Source organism: Oncorhynchus mykiss, chromosome 12, assembly GCF_013265735.2.
Source record: "Oncorhynchus mykiss isolate Arlee chromosome 12, USDA_OmykA_1.1, whole genome shotgun sequence".
NCBI classification, from domain to species: domain Eukaryota; kingdom Metazoa; phylum Chordata; class Actinopteri; order Salmoniformes; family Salmonidae; genus Oncorhynchus; species Oncorhynchus mykiss.
In genome coordinates this window covers 21852095-21862544 of record NC_048576.1, presented here as the reverse complement: position 1 = coordinate 21862544, position 10450 = coordinate 21852095, and the positions used below count along the sequence as shown (strand labels likewise).

Sequence of the window (10450 nt, the reverse complement as noted above, 5' to 3'; positions counted from 1 at the left end):
ACATGAACATATGTAACAGATATTTTCCCTGAGTAGGTATCCATTAACAGACAACTTCCTGAAACAAATCTTGCCAGATGATAGTGATCAGTGGACCAGAGCTGTGAGGAAGAGTTATTCAAGGTAACACAGTACATTAAGTAGGTCAGTGCCTCGTCCTAGAAATGGAACTGCTACAAAAAATGTTTTACAAATCAACCACTCAATGATTGTGAGAGATGTTAAAAAATAAACACCACAAAAGGCCAGCAATAGGCATAACAAGTTCTTTATAAAAGTACAAATATAAATTCAGTAATTGATAAAAGGATATTTGAAAAAAAGGTATATGAAGTACAATCTCAATCTGCTTTTATATGCCAATTTACACCCTGGTCTAACGTAGCTAGTAATTAACAAAACCACTCTAGAATCCCAGGATAGACCTTGCGCCCATAGAACTAGCAGGAATTCCATCTCTATCCTAGCAGATCTTAGTAGATATAAGTTCAGTGTTCAATATCATTGTTCAGATCCCAAAGGCATGAATTGGTTGGGGATAGAACAGGCTCTTCTTGAAATTGAATTAGGATGACCCAGGATGTGGCAAGCAGTTGTTTATAATAGACAAGCAGCAGAATGTGTAGCTTTGGCATGTAAGTGACAGTGTCCCCTGTTGTGTCAATGGACTTCAAGCCTCTGTCCTTTCACTAGAACGAGGTCACAGGATGACACAATGCCTCTTCTTCGTACGTTGTCTTGCTCTGCGGCTTGATGCCAGGGCTTTTTTGGTGGCATCTCTGAAAATGTCCTCTACGTTCTCCCGGTATTTGGCTGAACACTCTAGATAAAGCTCAGCACTCATATGCCGCCTGGTCTCCTCACCCTGTGGAACCAAACAATGAGCAGTCACTGGATGACAGGGAGTACTGGACCAGAATTGGAGACTGGTAAACATGGCAAAGCAGAGAAGGTTTTCTAGGATCAAGCATTTGAAAGCCATTATCCATAATTCACATGAAATTGTTAAAGTCAAAGCACCACACCTCAAGTTATGTGTATAAACCCTGTCATCAGGAGGACAGGTTGATCCTCACCTGTGTGTAAGTGATGGGAGCCTGGTCCATGGCTTTGAGCCTCCTGGTACGCTCCTTATCCTTCCTCAGGTCAGTCTTACAGCCAATCAGAATGACAGGAACATCGCGACAGAAGTGGTTCACTTCCGGGTACCACTGTGTGAGACAGCAGAACACAATAGTGAATGTAGAGGTAAGAGGTCAAGGTAGGAAGGAGCTCAAACTGTCACATTGGGATTATACTCGGGATCATGGTGTTTGCATACTGTGTGTGTGTACTGTTTTCATATTTTCATTGACTGGACCCATAAACAATTAGCAATAAGTTTAATCAATGACCCAACAGAGGAAACAGATACTTATAAAATAGCCTACAAAAATACTACATTGACAGGTTGTTTGGTTTCGCTCTACGTCCACCCAGGTATCAGTTCTACAAGTAGGCGTGTTTACCCCCTCCCTTGCTGTAATGTTTTGTGCTTACAAAGTCTCACTCTGACTGCATTCCCCTTGACTTTATCACATGGCATGCATTTATGGCTCTTTATTGACATCTCCCTGCTCATTGAGGGAGGCTTCCAGCACATTCCCGTCTGTTTTTCAGGCCAAGCCACTGCGGTCAAAGTTCATGTGCTCTGGTTGAGTCACAAGTAGCGAGCAAAGTCAAAAGAATGTACACAGTCACATCAAAGTCAATCTCCAACAATCATTCATCAAATTCCTGCCTAGATGTGATGTCTAACCACTTATAAGGGGTGAACTCGCAATCCCTTTCCCACCTCTCTGTGGTGACTAATGTTGTGCTTGTTTATTTGTACCGACAATACTCACTAGATCTATTATGCACTGTACCGGGATCCTAGCAAAACATGCAGGCCCTTAAATTCACTGTGGTTAGCTGCTTACTTAGCGTTGGCTGTTGTTGGGCAGAATATGAATGTCATTGGCTGTCACTGGATAATGTAATATCGTAGATGAATCATGATCAATGAGCTTACCTTGATTAAGACATTTTCAAAACTGGTGGGGTTGGTCACATCATAACAAACTAACACCAGGTTGGCATTCTGGTAGGAGAGTGGCCTCAAACGATCGTAATCATCTTGGCCTGAAAAAATGGACACACAAATACACTCAATGTAAAGTGTTTGGTGAACTTATAGAAGGAAAAATAGATAATATTACACCCCCCCCTTAACAACCTCTAGTAATAAAAGTTGAGTTGATACTGAACCATGTTATAACCCATTTTAAAACCACATCCTGGCTTCAACTTCCTTTCCCTGTCAAATACAGTGGCTGTTGCGGCAGTTAGGCTAAGATAAGCCGGTGACTCACAGTGGAGACACTGCACTAGGACACGTGATAGGCTGTCCTTGGAAACACCAAAATCAGCCCCCGACATAATAAGTAGATCATTCTGCCACTGTTATTATTCAATACGTGTAACTTACATTTCTAGAGGGGAGTGGTTTGCAATATCCAGTATTGATAGAGAACAAGTATAAAGTCATTTCTGAAACTAACTTCTCAGGAAGCCAATTATTCCACAAGTCTTGATAAAACCATAAAATACAGTGTACAAAACATTAGGAACACCTTCCTAATATTGTGTTATACCCCCTTTTGTCCTCAGAGCAGCCTCAATTTGTTGAGGCATGGACTCTACAAGGTGTCGAAAGCCTTCCACAGGGATGCTGGCCCATGTTGACTCCAATGCTTCTCACAGTTGTGTCAAGTTGGCTGGATGTCCTTTGGGTGGTGGACCATTCTTGATACACACGGGAAACTGTTGAGTGTGAAAAACCCAGCAGTGTTGCAGTTCTTGACACACTCAAACTGGTTCGCCTGACACCTACTACCATTCCCCGTTCAAAGAGACTTAAATATTTTGTCTTGCCCATTCACCGTCTGAATGGTACACATACACAAGACATGTCTCAATTGTCTCAAGACTTAAAAATCCTTCTTCTTCTTCTTCCCCTTCATTTACCCTGATTGAAGTGGATTTAACAGGTGACATCAGTAAGGGATCACAGCTTTCACCTGGTCAGTCTATGTCATGGAAAGTCAGGTGTTCCTAATGTTTTGTACACTCAGTGTATGCTGGTATAGAACCACATAGTGGAGGTGTCAAAATACCCATAAAACCTGGCGGTCAAAACAGTGAAATGGTTCCAATAATTTTTCTACCATTCATTTTTCCCATAGGGGATTTTAGAAACGCTTAAAATAATGGCTGTGTTTTGTGATCCCTTACTGAAGTCACCTGCTAAATCCACTTCAATCAGTGTGTATGAAGGGGAGGAGACAGGTTAAAGAAGGTGTTTCTAAAAGTGTTTCTAAAATCCCCTATTGGAAAAATGTCTGGTGAAAAAACGAATGGAACCATTTCCTTTTTTGACCGCTAGGTTTTATGGGTAATGTGACTCATACCGTGGTACTCTATTTGTGATTTACAATATCCATAACAACAAGCTGAAAAACTAGAAAATCAAGTTTGACATGATCTTAATCAAATAGTAAACAATTCAACAGAATAAAGTTATTATTTAGAAGCTATTAGATTTTCAATTCAATATCTAGCCATTTGAGTTGATAATCTGAGGTTTCACTGACAATGTCTAGTTTAAAGTATCAAAGAACCACTCAGATGCAAATACAGTTACAAACATTATTTCTATAGATGAGCCTCCACCACATCCTCTGTCACAGCAGCTTTCTGCAACGCTGCTGCTTGTCATTGCATCAGTGCTGTGAGAGGGCAAGGTGTAATACTCAGTGAGATGTCGCGTCATACTCATCGTTTACAAAAACAATGTAATCTACTACAGTCAGACAGTAAATCTACAATACTCCATTATGACATTTCAACAAAACACATTGCTTGGAGAAAATGTTTCTAGTCATAGAGAAAGTCATGCCACATTTTCAGTTCTCATCCTCCAGCAAACTAGTCCCATGTTTGTTTTTACTGTTTATTCTCCAGAAAACAAGAGGATAAATAAGTCACAATATCTTTAACTGATGGCTATATTATTCAAAAATTGAAAGCATTTCAGAATCTCTGTTCTGAACCCAATGCATGGATTGCACTGATCTGACACAATTATATTGTTCTATCTAGCTTTATGTTCCACCTAGCTGATCAAAGATATGCTACCAGAATATATCTGCTCCAGCATTACAGGCAAGATGACTCCACACCCACAGAACAACGATCCACACCCTACATACCTGCCCATTGTGCAGGAACAGAACCCTCTTCTTTATCTATAGATACTTCATAATGATTATGTTGCATAGGGGACCTTACCAGCTGTGTCATAGAGGTTGAGCCGAATCTCTTTCCCTCCATACGTGACTGTGGTGACATATTTCTCAAACACAGACGGAGCATACTTCTGTTAAACGAAAATGACAAAGGGAGAAAAAAATGCAGTATTTCAATCATTTTGCATTTCATCCAAGGGATACTGTAAATGCACATAATTGAGACAATGTAATTCAACCAAAACTGGATACAGTGCCATAGATCTTGAAAACATGTAATGCTCTGTCTAGGATAATTTCTTAATTATGTTACAAATCATTATCTTTGGAGAAGGAAGCCTATATTTAGAATAGTGTTACTTATTTGTGCTAACTTACCATGACTTCTTTTGGGAGAGTTAATTTAGTGAAAACTGAATATATTTGCATAGTCTAAACTGTTTATTCAAAAGGTTGTTTATGCTGGAACTGACAGTGTTGGTATTAGTGAAAGGTTGTTTATGCTGGAACTGACAGTGTTGGTATTAGAGTCTTAACTTGAATAATGAACTAAGCATAAATCTGCTGACCAATAATGGAGATGGCAATAAAATAACGTGTTTTATTTGTATTAAGAAATAAGTTAGTAAGATTAGTGATATAAACAATATACTTTTACATTCATTTCATGGTAGAGTGGAGATAATCATGAGGCTACTTTCCTGACAGGAACTAAATCTGAGTATGGCTTGGTGATGTTACCCTCAAAAGGTCACAAATTAATAATGACTGCATAAGTAAATATATTTTTTTTAAAGGGTGATTACTTTCATCTAAAACAATTATGTTCATAAACACACTTACTTCCTTACTCTAATAAGCAAACATCTCAAGAGATGCCACTAGATGCCATGTTGTCCTTACCTCTGGAAAGTCTCCTTTGGCATACACCATTAGAAGGGATGTTTTCCCACATCCCCCATCACCCACAATAACAATTTTTAGTTCTTCTCCCTTCTTAGCGTTGCCATTGCTAATCATAGTACCATTCTGTGTCATATCTAGAGTCCAACGGGTCGCAGTCAGACAGAAGTCAGGATAAAGTCAGTCCCTCCCAACTGAGTCTGAACACATGTCAGTTCCACCCAATTAACTTATAATGAGAACCTGGCTAAGTGGGAAGAATGAGTGTCAACAAGAGGAACAAACCAAGCTCAGTCTCATCTTGAACAGGTGTCTCACTCTGCTCTGTTCACCACTTAATGGTCCTTTCCAACTTCAGTTATTTCCTAGTGACCCTGAACATCCTTCTCTTCCTAATCAATTTGTTCACTGAAAGCGTCTCTGTGGTAAAAGCTCAGTCACGCAATAGAGTCAGTCTACAGCTGCTCGCTCTCTCTCTCGCTCTCTACCGCTCTGTAGTCATCTGGCCTGTTCCATCACATCACTGGGTGGGGCTGAGGCTCACACTGAGCCACTTCCTCTATTTAGAAAGGTGTGTTTAGTGGGCTGTAGAAGAGTTCTGAGTAGTTCACTCTGCTCTGTGCTCTCCCCTTCCCTCTCAGAGCAGAAACCAATGTATTCATTTATTTTTTACCTAGGAAAGTCATTTAAGAACTAAATCTTATTTTACAATGACGGACTACCCTGGCCAAACTCTCCCCTAACCCGGACAGCGCTGGGCCAATTGTGCGCTGCCCTATGCGACTCCCAATCATGTCTGGTTGTGATATAGCCTGGGATTGAACCAGGGCCTGTAGTGACACCTCTAGCACTGAGATGCAGTGCCTTAGACCGCTGTGCCACTCAGTAACCAATAATGATCAGTGGCATCTGAAGTATTTGTGCTCTGTGATATAGAGAGCTGTAACTGAGTGGACTCTGGGTTAGCTGGGGTTAGGATCACACACAGGCCTAGTAACATTTGACTTGACCTAGTAACCTGTGCCTATACCTTAAGAGCGCTCTTATTTTATACTGAACAAAAATATAAAACGCAACATGCAACAATTTCAAAGATTTTACTGAATTACAGTTCATATAAGGAAATCAGTCAAAATAAATGAATTAGACCCTAATCTATGGATTTCACATGACTGGGAATGCAGATATGCACGGTTGTGATGCCAGTTGGACGCACTCCAAATTCTCTAAAACGACTGAAGTGGCTTATGGTAGAAAAGTGAACACTAAATTCTCTGGCAACAGCTCTGGTGGACATTCCTACAGTCAGCATTCCAATTGCACACTCCCTCAAAACTTGAGACATCTGTGGCATTGTGTTGTGTGACAAAACTGCACATTTTAGTGTGGCCTTTTGTCCCCAACACAAGGTACACCTGTGTAATGATCATGCCGTTTAATAAGCTTCTTTATATGCCACACCTGCCAGGTGGATGGATTATCTTGGCAATGGAGAAATGCTCACTAATAGCGATGTAAACTAATTTGTGCACAAAATTTGAGAGAAATAAGCATTTTATGCACATGGAACATTTCTGGGATATTTTATTTCAGCTCATGAAACTTTACATGTTGCATTTATATATGTTTTTTGTAATTTACCACCATGGAAGAAAAGGCTCTTCTTTGTGTTGATTCATTCAGTATATCACCCTGTGTGGTTCTAGTCTGGGTACCAGTCAGTTTTGCTGACATTCCATTAATTGTATTCCATGTTGCATGCCAACATTTAGCATGACAGGAGTGACAAGGAGAAAATGATAGCTAAACAGACTGCTACACAGACTGTGGTTCAACTAAGCCCCTTGAAATTATAATGAAAATGTGACCACTAGACCAATAGTATATTGGCATCATATTTTTCTTAGAGTAAAGCTACAATCTATTTTAAAATCATAATCTCTGAGTCTCCTTAATTGTCTCAGATATCAAAACCATCAATGACAAAAACTCAAAAGAAAACATAACAGACATCTGATTAATTTATATTTATTTGCAGTTCAAAATTATATTTCAATTAACATTTTGAAGGAGCAAGTACATTTGAAACACAATTTCTTTAAAATGGTAGCAGGATAACAATGATATTTTGATTCACATTTAATAAGAGAAATAGCCTACCATTGGGTTGTTTTTTATGTAAATGTTTAAAAAATGTATAATTGTATGTAACAATCAAACTACTGTTTCATTGTCACCTACAGGAATGCCATCAAAGGGACTATTTCAAGTAGGTCTGTCATGTAGACTTCCCGACATGCAAATGTGTGTGAAAAGCAATACAGAGAGAGAAACCCAATAAAACATCTATTTAGTTTAGATAGCATATACAGTTCATGGAAAAATAAATACAGACAAAAATAAAAGCAAAATACACACAATAGTCTATATATGTAAATGTTTATATCAGCATATTTTTCTAATCTAAATAACAGATCAACGAATCATGGAACAACGAATGGGATGTATGTGAAGTGGAATGTTAGCCTATATGAATAATAGCGTTAGCTTTTCTGTTACTGCGTCAATAAACCTTCAATATTCACAATAAATTTGAGTAAAATAATGTTTAAAATCCCAATAGGCCACTATGGCCTCTCTCTCCTGTCCATTTTGGACTGTGTGTGATTGGTCACGCTGTAACAGTGGACATGTTGACAGCCTCCACAGAACGATTACAACATTAATTCTATGCATCATTGTGATTTGGATAGTGTTGGAGATGGAAATCAATTGTTTATGCAACAAAATGTACATCTTAAAATGTTATCTTTATTTTCCTGCAACATGCTTAATCACAATTCATGAGCTAAAATGCCGTCGTGCATCCAACATAAATCAACGGGACTCCTACTATTTTGATAAATGAAAAACCCTCCATATAATCTTTTATATTTCTGTGGAACTGAAAACCAGATTAGAAAGGACAAAAAACATGCGATTATAAAAAGACGTGTTTAAATGATTGCCGATTGAAATGTTTGTTGGCCAATAGATTGTGTAACATTTAACAGTGCTTTAAAAAAATGGAGATGATCTAAATTACACCGGGTCGATAGGTTACAGGCTTTAATTGTTGGTTGAATAAGGTTTGAATTCATTATTCTAAATTAAATACTCAATGGGATTTGAAGTACGCTTTCAAACGTACAGAACCTCTCATTTTTCTGTTTTGACAAATACATCCTGACAAAAACCCTATCGAAAACAACAGTATCGATTAACTGAAAACCAAAGAATTATAAAACGAATTTAGTTATGCTGTCATTGAAAACACTAATCATTTGAACTATTAACTTTTTTTAAAGGCCTAAATACCTTGCCTAAATATAACAGCTTGACATACAATGGTCCGAGAGTATAGGCAAATAAATATACCCTACTGTGCTGCGAGCAGTCGGTCTTCTGCACAAGAGGCCCATTCCCTTTTTTTTCCTGGGTGTGCTTTAATGTGTTCCTTCTCTGCTTGCGTAATAACAGCTGGTCGGCTTTGCCATACAACAAGCCTTTATACTATGATTCAGTCGGATTTAACAGTGCTCTGTCGGTCATAGAATAAGACATTTGGGTAACACTTTTTTATTTTCACATTACTTCCGCTCTAGCTGCTTCAATAATAGCAAAAACATGGTCTTCAATAATTTGAGCACTGAGGGAGCGGATGGAATGGCCTGCATGTTCTATTCTCTACAAGAAAGGCCCATCGATTGCTGGTATCTGGCTTGCCCAACGCGTCTATTTTGTTTTCAGAGGGTGTAAACAACAGTTTGTTGGATGCATGGTTTGCGGCGTTGCATGGAGGCTCGTGACCTTATGGTTCGACACTCCTTTTACCCTGGGCCATTTACGTAGCAATTGTGCAATAGGAATTGAGCCCTGCCTGGAAATACAAGCTCCTCTACAGTTGACTAAAACATTTCCGACATGTAGACTATTTCTCTGTTTCTGAAACATAAATTAGGTTGTTTAACCGCTGTGTTGATAAATCTTAATCGCATGATCAACATAATCCATGGTATATTCATTGCAACTGTAACCAGAAGAGTTCAACTCGAGACACTTTAATACTCAGGAAAACATACATACAGTGTACACACAGAGACAGGTTTGTTCCTATTTTCTCCTTTACCTATAGGGTGGATTACATCTTGCTTGTATGACATCTCCTAAAATCTTCGTGTGTAGTTGATCAACACCTCGAAATACAACATCGAATCATTATCTTGAAGGGGAGACAGAGTACGAAGAAGTCTGAAATCCCCTTTGAGTATCCTGAAAGAAATACAGCACTGTTCGAAATCGTTTCTTCTGACCTTATATGGCTGTGTGGGTGCAGTTCTCTCATACATTTGGCAACTGGCCAGATCCTCAGATTACTGATGTTTGCCAAACCCGTTTAAAGTCTATCAACTGTAGCCCTGCAACTAGACGACTGGACTGAATGTGCCATGTTTCTTCGCTCTGTCGTTTCCATTTTGCTGTAGCCTACACTTTTACAAATACACCAATTGAAGTCATATTTCTTGCGCACCATTGATACATTTCCAGTGTGCAAACAGAGACCTGTGTGTGGGAAACTGCAGCTCTTTCTTGCGAATGACTACCTCGCCCAGCAATGGCGAAGCAACTTAACCAACACACAGTGATCTCCTTTGTCTGTGAAGAAGCCATTTTGAAATTGAGAACAACAGCAGACAGAAGCCATTAAACGAAAGTACATATGAAAGGTCGTTTTTGGACAAGGGGGAGCAATGAGAGGTCTACCAGATTAATTTTACCCCTAAAAGCATTTGTTCCCTATAAGACATCTTTCTCTTGGATTACATGTTTTAATTAACTGTAAGTTTATTATTAGCATCTAATTCCAACAACATTTCACAATTTAATGTTACAATATAATAGTTGTTAATGAGATCAATTTAGGCAAATCCCTCTTTGGTGAACCTGTCCTAAAACAAATCAAATGTAACATTACTGTTGTTTAGAACTAATACATTGAGACAGATCAAAATCCATTACCTTTAAATGACAAGATTTCCATGGCAGTAGGTTATGTCGTTTAGGTTTATTTTTGATATCTTAAATTCGAGGGTGGGGGATTTGACTGCAATCCTGTCATCAGGAAGAGAGAGGGGAGCTGGTTTGCATACTGCAGTTACTGATGCTGCTTGAAGATTTTC

The 10450-nt window shown here is 38.9% G+C and overlaps 1 protein-coding gene across 3 annotated transcripts; it reads right to left on the bottom strand.

The window, feature by feature from the left end:
• Positions 1 to 250: 250 nt before the first annotated feature.
• LOC110537199 (rho-related GTP-binding protein RhoF) lies at positions 251 to 10427 on the bottom strand. 3 transcript variants are annotated; one of them, XM_021623050.2, is made up of 5 exons: positions 8654 to 8918; positions 4372 to 4459; positions 2054 to 2163; positions 1077 to 1211; positions 251 to 865 (listed from the first exon to the last, which is right to left on the bottom strand). In XM_021623050.2, the coding sequence occupies exons 1-5, from the start codon at positions 8690 to 8692 to the stop codon at positions 701 to 703; spliced, it is 537 nt and encodes a 178-aa protein (XP_021478725.1). In that variant the 5' UTR covers positions 8693 to 8918; the 3' UTR covers positions 251 to 700. The 3 variants fall into 3 exon arrangements, 2 of the variants coding, with proteins under 2 accessions (XP_021478725.1, XP_021478724.1); XM_021623049.2 differs by lacking the exon at positions 8654 to 8918 and adding an exon at positions 5232 to 5839; XR_005034913.1 differs by lacking the exons at positions 251 to 865; positions 1077 to 1211; positions 2054 to 2163; positions 8654 to 8918 and adding exons at positions 3716 to 3809; positions 10290 to 10427.
• Between the last annotated feature and the right edge of the window lie 23 nt (positions 10428 to 10450).